We start from the raw sequence: 13182 nt of genomic DNA on the forward strand, positions 1-13182 counted from the left end.
ATCTCTTAGAAATCTCTAAATGGTCTCTTCTCCATTTAGCTTAGAGGATAGAGAGAGATCTGGGCATCCAGGGAGATGTAAGCCAAGAACTGACATCTTTAATGAAGTGATGGCTAGGCACATTCATGGAAAAAAAAATCCATGCATGCTGTAGAATGCACACAACACTCTGGATAGGAAAAGGTTATTATTTTTGCATATCACAGACATTAATCTATATAACATGTTTTCCCACTTTGTACAAAGTGGGCAAATGCCACACAATTTGTGAAATCAACTCAGCTGCTTTATCAGTCTGTTAGAATGATTTTGCATCATCACTCAAAGATGATACTTTCAAGATGAAAAATACATCCCCAAAACACTCTTTCAGAACTCTATGCCTTTGTAATACTAGGGAAACTGTACATGTATACTTTTAACTAGGTCTAGGAATAATTTGGAGACCTTGCAAATTCTTTTTGTCATGCCAAACTGTCCAAAACCCCAAAAGTCTCTGAATAAAAGCCATTAGGCCTATTCAGCTAATTAAGAAAACCAATAATGTAGGAATATGCAGATAAAGCAAAATTGATACCATACTTTCAACAATGACCATTTAAAAATACCAAGTACAGAAACTCAATTTTTAAAATAAATTGCTGTGTGAGAACCTGTATTTTATCTTTCAAACCCTGAATGCATAAATGGACTTATTTCAGAAAGGTTCCAGTAATATTTACATTCTTCATAATAACCAAATAGGTTTGAAGATAATTTTCCACGTTAGAAATTTGGCAACAATTCATTCTTGGTACATTTCTTAAAACACCACAGTTAGCCTTATTCATTATTTGCAATAGCAAAAGGTGCAGAAGAATTACTGTACATCTATTCCTGTCCGTAGTTTACTGTTCCCCCGCTAGAAGTATGTGTGACCTGAGAACCTGCAGAAAGTTATATGCATAAATGTCTGTTCATAACCTTCATTGGATTTATGCAAGTCACAGGTAGATGCAGAAGTGATCCCAGCCCATCATGTTATTAACTGCATGTCCCGTGAACAGGAGAGATGTGTTTACCGTATCTAAAGATGGTCAGAAGCCTTGCAATTTAATTAGCCGACTGAGACATTCTTAATTTCAATTGCATTTTTTAATACTAAAAAGCCCATATTTTTTGCTTATTCTTTGCTGTATATATAAAAGGATTTTTCCTCCTTGGGAAAATCATGTGCTAGAAACTACAGTGAAGACAGATGTAACTTTTTTTTTATTGGACATTAAGCTGTACAAAGTATTTCACAAAATATATACTGCAGTCACACTTCAGCATTTGCTCGCTTTCTTGCATTAGTTTGGTACAAAAAGGTAGCAATAATAATAATAATAATAATAATAATAATAATAGCAGCTTTGACATAAATAAATTTAAAAAAAGGAAAAATAAAGCAAATTACCCCCCCCCCAAGACATTGATCCTACATTTTAAAATACCATTTCCCAACTCTCCACAATATTGCACTTGAGCATGCTAGCATGCAGGTAAACATATTGGCTTGCTTCTTTACTGTTGAGACAGTAAACTAGTACGTGTCCTCCTATGACCATCTGCATCAAATGCACTGATATTGTGCTAAGATGCAAATCTTTTATCTGTGGCCAGTACACATACACACTTCATACACACAGAGAGAGAGCCCATAAACAATGCACAAAAGCATCTTTAATTACTCAAACTACCACATGCAAAAGAATATCCATGGCTTGATATTAATGGCATTCATTTGGCAGGTTCTTTTTTTTTTTCCACTCCAGTATGGAATGCTGTTTTTATTCTCTTGGATTAAGATCTGGAGGTAAGGAAGACAATGAACCTGATGTGAAGGGAATACACTCCCCTATAACCAATCCCCTTAGTGTGGTTATCAAAAGATCATTATCAGAAACAAAGGTCACACAAACAGAATATACTTGTTCATAGACTAAAATGATCAGGGAACAACAGCATGCGCAGTAAACATCAAAACTACCATTAAAAACAATGTGTAATTATCACATCTTGGATTTATAAATGTTTGCAATTCTAGAGTGCTTGCAAAGGAAAAAAAAACAGATCTCAGCATTATGTCATAAGAAAACATATTTGTTTGTATTAACCTAGGGATTACTATTGACCTTATTATTTGTCTTCAATTGACAACATAATTCATTCCCTTACTTCTACAGAATGCTTAAGAGGTGCATTTGAGTGACTACTATAACAGTTTAACTGCCTGCCTGGATATTGCTTGTAATGTTTTGCACACAGCCCCTGGTGTCGTGACAGTCATAAGCAATTATGGCTATAAGAAAGTTGAGTAAAAGTACGTCCCTCCCCACCTGGGTCAGATACCCTTATTTTATTATTTACATATACTTGAGTCCCATGTACTACATTCTATGGCTAAGCTTTTGACTCTTGCGGCCATTCAAGATCCACTAACATTCTTTTCCTACTCTACTTAGCTATTTAAGATTAAAATGCTAGATTGGATCATAGTTGCATTTTAGTGTATCCTAATCGCTTGGCCATAATCATAATAAATACAGAATGATATAGCAACACATTGAGTTCATGAATGATATTTAAAAAGAAACCCTGAAAAGGGTGGATAGCATAATATTTAGAAAGAAAGGTGCTGATTAATTGCAGAAGGCTTTTCTTGTTTTGCTAACTATTGTAGCTAAAGAACCATAGCTTACCTGAATTATGTAGATAAGGTAATTCTAGTAAACATTTTTTTTAGTTTGGTAGAAAACCAGATGGCTACTTCATAACCAACAAAGAAACTCCCCCATTGAACTTAAATACATTCAATATCAAATTTGAATCAATATTGCACATAGGTGGCCCATTTTTGTAGCACTAAAGCTAGTAGATATAGATTTTTCCCTAAAAACTCTGCACTGAAAATAGAAGATATTTATGCATTCCTGGAAATAATTCTTTTATATTTTGTATGTAAAAATTAAAATAAAAATACTAGTTTTTCAATTTATGTATATGTCCTAACTCAAAATTAAGCAATCTTTATAAAATTATAAAAGAAAATGCCTCATTTAACATATTACTAAATGAGACTTTTCAAATATTATAATCACTTTTCAATAATCAAGCACATAAAAAAATTCCAAAATCAAATATAGCATACATACTCACAGAGTTAAGCAAAAGTATTATATCTCAGCCAGGGTTGGTTAGCCTTTTTTTTAACCCACAATATAGAATACTTCAAAAATACTGTCTAACCATCCATAATATACAGTCTCACTGACTTAGTAGAGGCACAATTCTTGTACACTGTACACTGTGGACAACAGCCCTGAATCACAAGTTATACAGAGAAACATAAGTAAGCATTACAACACAAACAGATAAACAACCAGACAATATATTTGACACTGCATAGAAAAAACACAATCCAGGTCAGCAGTGAAACAATGGGGAAAAAAAACCTGCACAAACAATTAGTAGTTGATTTCTTGCTTTCTTTTTTTTCTCTTTTGGCTTTAACCCCTGTTTTAAATTTCAAAAATTTAAGTCGCCTGGACTTGTTTTGGTCCTACTGCAATGCCATTACAGTCGAGAATGTATTGTAAACAACCTTGAGGAGGTGGTCGCTGGGATGGGACTTTATTTGATTCGGACTCCTTAGTCGATCCACTCTGTAAGATAGAAAAAGAGAAAAAAACCCCATAGAGATGAGAGTGCAAGAAGGTGATGAGGATAGATTGGGAAATATACCTTTGGTTGTTAGAACTGATCTCCTTACCACCTGAAAAATTTCCCTGAAGGCCAGACTAGAAATGACTCTTGGTGCATCATTAGGAAGTCCAGTGAAGGGAATACAAAGAGTCAGAGATTTTACTGGAACTGCAGGACACAGAAAGAGGGGAATTATCCTTTCCTCTCCTGTAGTGGTCATAAAATAACTTCATGTTAGCCCCCCACCCTACAAAAGCTCCTAGTGCTACACACACAAAAATCCTTTTTCTAGTGCAAGTAGGAATTTTATCCTTGGCCCCGATCTTAACTAATGGATTTCAGACATCTCAAGGGAGTGAAGAGGGAAACAATAAGGGCAAAAGTGAAGAAATTGTTGCACTGAGAAATTTAAAAACTGTATATATTTTGGGTAGGAACATCCAGCAAAATTGTTTTAATGTAGTTTGTAAATGTTCCATTAAAAAGGCATGGTAATGTCAATACATTTCTAACTTATATAATATGAAATGCAAGGTTGATAATACAAACCAAACAGATTATTCTCACTTATAGGCAGGAATGGGTTCTGACTTACCTTGCTGCTGGTTCGCTTTCTCACACGCCACGCGGGCATGCACATGCTTTGTGGGTGCACATGTGCAGTGCTAAATACCTAGCTTCCGTGCATGCCCAGAAGCAAAAAACAGCTTTTATGCACATGCAGAAACGAAAAACACAATGGCGTCTTGTATGGGGCCATCAAGGCAGCCAGTTTTGGCACATGTCCAGCAGCCATTGCTGCCAGTTCAACAAGCAGGTGGAAATTCCCACTACTGGTTCTATAGAACTGGTCCAAACCTGCAGGAAACCACCTTTGCTTACAAAAGCATTTTTCCTGAAATTGGGTATTATTTTCAAATGACTGGGTACAGACTATTGATGATGCAGATCTTGGAACAATAAAACTCAATATGGGTCTGCCATATTTCTAAAAGTATTCTACAAGTGGAGAGTAAGCAGCAGAGTGGAAAATGTATTACTTTTGTCTGGTGAATATTGAGAGCAGACCTTGATCGTAGTTGCTGCCACATGGATAATTTATTTATTAGATTAGATTTGATGATGGACTTGTCATTATTTATTCATTCATTCATTCATTCATTCATTCATTCATTCATTCATTCATTCATTCATTCATTCATTCAATTTTTATGCCGCCCTTCTCCTTAGACTCAGGGTGGCTTACAACATGTTAGCAATAGCCTTTTTAAAACAAAGCCAGCGTATTGCCCCCATAATCTGGATCCTCATTTTACCCACCTCGGAAGGATGGAAGGCTGAGTCAACCTTGAGCCGGTGATGATATTTGAACCACTGACCTATTGATCTACAGTCAGCTTCAGTGGCCTGCAGTACAGAACTCTACCTGCTGCGCCTGCACCCAGGCTCTCTATTATCTCTATAAGTGAACAGATTTTTTTTCCAGTCATAGTCAACAAATGAAACTAGTCATTTGTTGGCTATGGAGGTTCTGACTTTGACAGAAAGATTATAATTATGAAATATCATGGACTGAGATTTAAAAGGTACTGGTGAAATCTGTACCAACCCAAGAGATCTATGGTCTATGCTTAATATAGTCCATCTCAAAGGAAATGCCTTTGCCTTAAATTAGGCTTCCCATTATGACCGCTCATATTTCCTGTTCACCTCATTTCCTCAAATATATCTTTGTTTAAGCATTTTGTAATCTTAATAACCCTTGCACACTTTCCTACGGATGCACTTATTGCTCATTGAATAGTACCTGCAGCTCTCTGCTTGTATCAATACTCTGTTCAACCACAAGTCCATCAAGATGCATACATGTTTCAGGCTTATCACATATCACATTCCTTCCTTGCTGTCAAGATTTATGGCGACTCAAAAGAGATGAATCAGCATGGCATATTTTAATGACAATAGCTTTTACTCAAGGAGAGAAAATATATTTTTTCTTACGGGAAAGTTATTTCTTACAGGGTCTTAAAACCATAAGTATTAAATGAATTTTAAGAAGTAATATTTCAACAATTTCAAATGTGCTCTGCAGATCAACTGAGACGTCTAAAGGAAGTTTAATTAATCCACTTATTAATGCTACAAATTTATTTATCTGTCTGTCTGTCTGTCTGTCTGTCTGTCTGTCTGTCTGTCTGTCTGTCTGTCTGTCTGTCTGTCTGTCTGTCTATCTATCTATCTATCTATCTATCTATCTATCTATCTATCTATCTATCTAATATGCCACTCACTCTGAAATGGACTCAGAGAGGCTAACAAGTAACATAAATACAACAGTAGTAAAATATGATCAGAATACACAATAAAATCAGTAATATAATAAAACAATAATATCCTAAAAGAACCATGCATACACTACAGTCAATCCAGTTCAATCAGTCAATTTACTATATGTTACTGTGACATAGAATAGAATAGAATAGAATTTTATTGGCCAAGTGTGATTGGACACACAAGGAATTTGTCTTGGTGCATATGCTCTCAACGTACATAAAATAAAATATACATTTGTCAAGAATCATGTGGTACAACACTTAATGATTGTCATAGGGGTCAAATAAGCAATGAAGAAGCAATATTAATAAAAATCTTAGGATATACGCAACAAGTTACAGTCATACAGTCAACATGGGAGGAAATGGGTGATAGGAATGATGTGGAAAACTAGTAGAATAGAAGTGCAGATTTAGTAGAAAGTCTGACAGTGTTGAGGGAATTATTTGTTTAGTAGAGTGATGGCGTTCGGGAAAAAACTGTTCTTGTGTCTAGTTGTCTTGGTGTGCAGTGCTCTGTAGCGACGTTTTGAGGGTAGGAGTTGAAACAATTTGTGTCCAGGATGTGAGGGGTCAGTAAATATTTTACCCGCCCTCTTTTTGACTCGTGCAGTATACAGGTCCTCAATGGAAGGCAGATTGGCAGCAATTGTTTTTTCTGCAATTCTGATTATCCTCTGAAGTCTGTGTCGGTCCTGTTGGGTTGCAGCACCAAACCAGACAGTTATAGAGGTGCAGATGACAGACTCAATGATTCCTCTATAGAACTGAATCAGCAGCTCCTTGGGCAGTTTGAGCTTCCTGAGCTGGCGCAGAAAGAACATTCTTTGTTGTGCTTTTTTGATGATGTTTTTGATGTTAGGTGACCATTTTAGGTCTTGAGATATGATAGAACCTAGAAATTTGAAGGTCTCTACAGTTGATACTGTGTTGTCTAGTATTGTGAGAGGTGGAAGGGTGGAAGGGTTTCTCTTAAAGTCTACCACAATTTCTACAGTTTTGAGTGTGTTCAGTTCTAGATTGTTCTGGTCACACCACAAGGATAGTTGTTCAACTTCCCGTCTGTATGCAGATTCATCATTGTCTCGAATGAGTCCAATCACTGTTGTATCATCTGCAAACTTCAGTAGTTTAACAGATGGATCGTATGAGATGCAGTCATTAGTGTATAAAGAGAAAAGAAGTGGTGAAAGTACACAGCCTTGGGGGGCACCTGTGCTAATTGTACATATATCTGATGTGATTTTTCCTAGTTTCACCTGCTGCTTCCTGTCTGTTAGGAAGCTTGTGATCCACTTACAAGTGTGTTCAGGTACCGCTAGCTGATTTAGTTTGGTTAAGAGAATGTCCGGTATGATGGTATTGAATGCTGAACTGAAGTCCACAAAGAGGACCCTGGCGTAGGTCATTGGAGATTCAAGATGTTGAAGGATGTAGTGTAGAGCCAAATTAATAGCATCATCTGTTGATCTATTTGCTCGGTATGCAAATTGCAGGGGGTCTAACAGTGGATCCGTGATGGCTTTCAAATGCAACATCACTAGCCTTTCAAAGGTTTTCATAACTACAGATGTTAGAGCAACTGGTCTGTAGTCATTCAGTTCCTTGATGGAGGGCTTCTTTGGCACTGGGATGATAGTCGAGCGTTTGAAGCAGGAAGGAACATAGCACAACTCTAGTGATTTGTTGAAGATTTGGGTGAAGATGGGGGCCAATTGGTCAGCACAGACTTTTAAGCAAGAAGGAGTTATCTTGTCTGGGCCTGGTGCTTTTCCAGGCTTCTGTCTGAGAAATAGATCTTTCACTTCCTTTTCTGTGATCACTAGGGGTTGTAAACACAATGGGATGGGTTCAATTGTAGAAGATTTAGCTGTTGTTGGTGTGTCTGGGATGGAGGTTGTGCACATAAGTGGTTGAGGTTTCTTTTCAAACCTGCAGTAGAACACATTCAGGTCATCTGCCAATTGCTGATCTCCTTCAGCCTGGAAAGGTGGTTTGCTGTAACAGGTGATGTTTTTGAGAGTTTTCCACATGTTTGCTGGTTCATTTGTTGAGAATTGATTCTTTAGCTTTTCAGAGTAGTTCCTTTTTGCTGCTCTGATCTCCCTTGTTAATATATTTCTGGCCTGATTGTACAGCATTCTATCACCTTTTCTGTAGGCTTCCTCTTTGGAATGACGTAACTGCTTGAGTTTGGCTGTGAACCAAGGTTTATTGTTACATACTCATTTAATGATTACAATTTGGACTGGCAATGCTGTTGCTAAGTAATGAGGTTGTTAAGTGACACATTACATGACTTCAGTGAATTTAATAACCATGGTTGTTAGATATATGTTGTTGTGAGCCGCTCCGAGTCCTCGGAGGGGGGCAGCATACAAATCTAATAAATTATTATTATTATGTCAATACAACACAGCAAACGAGATCACTATGCTGGATTTCATATTTCATCACCAGTCGGGCGCTTCCCAAACACCTAGGACTGCGTGATGTAGCAGCAAATTATGTTTGCCGATCCCAGTAAAGTGGCCTTTTGCCATTGACAGATGGAGATTTTGTCAATTCCAATGGTTTTCAAATGTCCGCTGAGATCCTTTGGCACTGCGCCCAGCGTGCCAAGTACCACTGGGACCACTTTCACTGGCTTATGCCAAAGTCGTTGCAGCTCGATTTTTAGATCTTCGTATTTCATTAATTTCTCTAATAATAATAATAATAATAATAATAATAATAATAATAATAATAATAATAATAATTATTATTATTATTATTATTATTATTATTATTATTATATTGAGGCTGACATGGATAGCTATTGAATGTTTGTTAGATATTCCGCTGTTCAAGTGGGAAAATGGAGACTGTTAATTGGCTGACCCATCCAATAGCTCCCTATAAAAGGGGAAGCGGTCAGCCTGGCTCTCTGCTGGATCTTGTACCTAGTTATAATGAAAGAGCCTCCTCAGTCCGAGGACTCAACAATGGCCATTAAGTGAATCACCTGCAGTTTTTTAAGCAAAAGCCAGCTTGATCTAGTGGTTAAGGCACCAGTCTAGAAAATAGGAGATTGTGACTTCCCGTCCCGTCTTAGCCATGTAGCTTAGATCACTAACTTTGGGCTAGTCATCACTTGACCCACCTTACCTGGTTGTTATTGTGGGGGAAATCAAACAAGAAAATAAATAAAAATAATAAAGGCAGGATATAAATAATAATAATAATAATGATAATAAAATAAGACATCAGATGACTGGGACTTATGATTCTACTGCCATCTTGTCCACTGACTTTACTTATCAAAAGCTGGCTGTCAGCTCCAAAATGACAAATACATGCCCATAGGACACAGCAATGGTTGCAAATGCCTGCTGGTTGAAAAGCACCCAAATCTTAATTGCATGAACCCGGAGACATGGCATGTGATAAAAAATGGTTGTAAAATTACTTTTTTAGTAGCATAGTAACTTTGAACAGTCACTAAATAGGGCAGTCGTAAAGTGAGGACTACCTTGGTTATGACCTTTAAAGCCCTTCATGGCATCGGACCAGAATATCTCCGAGACCGCCTCCTGCCGCACGAATCCCAGCGACCGATTAGGTCCCACAGAGTGGGCCTTCTCCGGGTCCCGTCAACTAAACAATGTCGGTTGGCGGGCCCCAGGGGAAGAGCCTTCTCTGTGGCGGCCCCGGCCCTCTGGAACCAACTCCCCCCGGAGATTAGAACTGCCCCTACTCTTCCTGCCTTCCGTAAACTCCTTAAAACCCACCTTTGCCGTCAGGCATGGGGGAACTGAAACATCTCCCCCTGGGCACGTTTAATTTATGCATGGTATGTCTGTGTGTATGACTGTTAGTATATGGGGTTTTTAAATATTTAAATATTTTAAATTTGCCTGATTGCTTATGATTTGTTTCTACATGTTGTGAGCCGCCCCGAGTCTTCGGAGAGGGGCGGCATACAAATCTAAGTAATAAATAAATAAATAATAAACCTGTATTTGAATCCTATAGGATATTCAGAGTTCTAGGTATTTATAAAACAGCACCTTTGGAGTACAAACATTATAAATTAACACAAAACTGCTTTTGTACTTTGGCGTTGATTAGTCACAAATCATGTAATAGAAGTTTCTGATTATCTATGAAGAATCCTGGATGGCCAAAATACCTCTGGGTAAAAGTTCTTGTAGTGAAGGTTTTATTTAGCTTCAGGAATAGGAAGTATTATGGTTTTGAGTTATAGATCTTCAAAGCACATCTTCACATTTTATAAAAAATAAATAAAAGGGATTAAATACAGTAAATCATATCCCTACTAAAACTATTACTGAGTGCTCCAAACATTCTTCTGATTTTTTCCTGCAATACATGGAAAATCCAACAGTTGCCCCAAATAACCACAAATAACTTGCACGAAACGGTTAGTTTGATGTAGATGATGTTATACCTGCTTCTGAATAAAGTGCCTGAATGCCAAGATTGACATGAACAAGATTATCCTTCAATGTTGCTCTAGGGAATAATTTATAATATTGAGTTGTCTGAATAAGTCTGAAAAATAAAATGATTATCTATTACATGCAACTAACCTGTTGATAATTATGCTTTATAATTATGATAAATCTGGTACCCACTACTACATCTCTAGAACATAGCATAATTCTGTTCATCCTACTCCTTAAATACCAAGAACTCTAATCCTATGCTCAAAATCAGCCACACCAGGATAATTGCAGCAACTGGAGCTGCCTATATTTTGTGCTGAGGTATTGCCTAATAGTCTGTAACAGCAGTACTTTCCATTAGGCCAATGATGAGGCCACTGAGATTCAGAATTTGCTGTTTGCTGCATAGCATTCCATAGGCCTGAAAGAGATCGATGCAAAACATGCTTCCCAAACCCCATAAATTATCTGTAAAAGAAAGGAACTGCAAGCGAACAAGACCCCCAACCAGCACTATATTCCATGGGATCATATTAGGATCACGTTTCAATGAAAATAGCACCAAATATGCTCTTTATATTGATTCACCGGAGAATGTTAAGTATAATGGAAATAACTTGAGATAATTCTTTAGGTGGAACTTAATAGGACTGTAACTGAACAAGTGTAAATTCTTAGGCAAAAAGAACTTCAAAAGAATTTGAAACTATGAATAAAACTATTTAATTTCCTTTATTCCATTTGGAAGAGTGTACTATCTTAAAGAAACTCTCTAGTGGCTATCCCCAGCTACCATGAATACATCAAGATCTTTTTTTTCTTAATTGTTCACCTATTGTAGTTAAACTGTAGCATCTTTTGTCTAACATTTAAATTTCCATTTTTGAATATAGGTACTACTACTAAAGCTATGGAGCTTTCTTCCAGTCATCTGTATTTCTCATATATTTCTCATTAGAAGTTTGCTTTAAGGTAGAGGAAATTCAAAGGGATTTCTTTGATCCTTTTTTGCTTCTGATACTGAGTATGTAGAAGTTATGTTACAGTGGGAGGGAGGGAATCTGAAACTTCAGAATTACAAAAAGCTCTCAAACATTATTTTAGGATCCTCCCATGCCTCTCTGAACATAAATTCTGAAAGTCTGTAGCATGGCTTATTGCTACATGCTATTTTGAAGCAGAAAACATTTATATGACCTAAAATAGGCGTAACATATTGTACTTAAAAACAAACAAACATCCCCTGCAAAGTTTATCTAAAGAAACTCAGAGGAAAAAACAACAACAAAGAGTTCTAACCTTATCTATATAAGTCATTAGCGCTATACATTTCTTATTAGTTCATTCTACAGAGCAGTTGATCTAATATCTGTAGTTATGAAAACCTTTGAAAGGCTAGTGATGTCCCATCACGGATCCACTGTTAGACCCCCTGCAATTTATATACGGAGCAAATAGATTGACAGATGATGCTGTTAATATGGCTTTGCACTACATCCTACAAACTTTTGAATCTCCAAAGACCCATGCTAGGGTCTTCTTTGTAGACTTTAGTTCAGCATTCAACATCATCATACCGGACATTCTAACTAAACCAAATCAGCTAGCAGTACCTGAACACACTTGTAAGTGGATCACAAGCTTCCTAACAGACAGGAAGCAGCAGGTGAATCTAGGCAAAATCACATCAGGTACCTGTACAATTAGCAACCCCCCCACCAATGCTATGTACTCTCACCACTTCTCTTCTCTCTATATACCAAGGACTGCATCTCAAACGATCCATCTGTTAAACCACTGAAGTTTGCAGATGATACAACAGTGATTGGTCTCTTTTCGAGACAATGATGAAACTACATACAGACGGGAGATTGAACAACTAGCCTTTGGTGTAACCAGAGCAATCTGGAACTGAACACACTCAAAACCATAGAAATGGTGGTAGACTTTAGGAGAAACCCTCCCATTCTACCATTTCTTATAATACTAGAAAACACAGTATCTACAGTATAGACATTCAAATTTCTAGGTTCTATCATATCTCAAGACCTAAAATGGTCACCTAACATCAAAAACATCATCAAAAAAGCACAACAAAGAATGTTCTTTCTGTGTCAATTTAGGAAGATCAAACTGCCCAAGAAGCTGCTGATACAGTTCTACAGAGGAATCATTGAGTCTGTCATCTGCACCTCTATAACTGTCTGGTTTGGTTCCGCAACCCGACAAGACCGACACAGACTTTAGAGGATAATCAGAATTGCAGGGGGAAAAACTGTCTGTCTGTCTGTCTGTCTGTCTGTCTGTCTGTCTGTCTGTCTGTCTCCATCCATCCATCCATCCATCCATCCATCCATCCATCCATCCATCCATCCATCTATCTGACTTTTATGCTGCCCACAACAATATAAAAAAGATACAAATACAGTACAATAAAAGAGAAGTCAAACATAAATATGTAAAACTATAAACCCTAGTTAAAAACCCCACAACTCAATAATCCAATCAAACACATGCATACCATTCAATACAATTCAGCCATGACAGATGTCAAATTCATGGCCCGCAGGCCTGCTGGCAAAGCCAGGTTTTCACAACCTTTCAGAAGGCCACTAGAATTGGAGCAATATGACATCGGGTGGTGGGGGAGTTGGTTCCATAAAGCCGGGGTAGCA

At 37.3% G+C, this 13182-nt stretch overlaps 1 protein-coding gene across 2 annotated transcripts in view; it reads right to left on the minus strand.

Annotated features, from left to right (window-relative positions):
* The window catches only part of SYN2 (synapsin II), a 139450-nt gene that overhangs the window by 6752 nt on the left and 119516 nt on the right, over positions 1–13182 (minus strand). Inside the window, exon 11 of one of the 2 annotated variants that reach the window (XM_070738575.1) lies at positions 3626–3686. The exons of the other annotated variant lie outside the window; for it this stretch is intronic. Coding sequence (XP_070594676.1) covers positions 3626–3686 — 61 coding nt within the window. The remainder of the gene's footprint in view (positions 1–3625; positions 3687–13182) is intronic. 2 annotated transcript variants of the gene reach the window in all.

Source organism: Erythrolamprus reginae, chromosome 2 (genome assembly GCF_031021105.1).
Source record: "Erythrolamprus reginae isolate rEryReg1 chromosome 2, rEryReg1.hap1, whole genome shotgun sequence".
Classification (NCBI taxonomy): domain Eukaryota; kingdom Metazoa; phylum Chordata; class Lepidosauria; order Squamata; family Dipsadidae; genus Erythrolamprus; species Erythrolamprus reginae.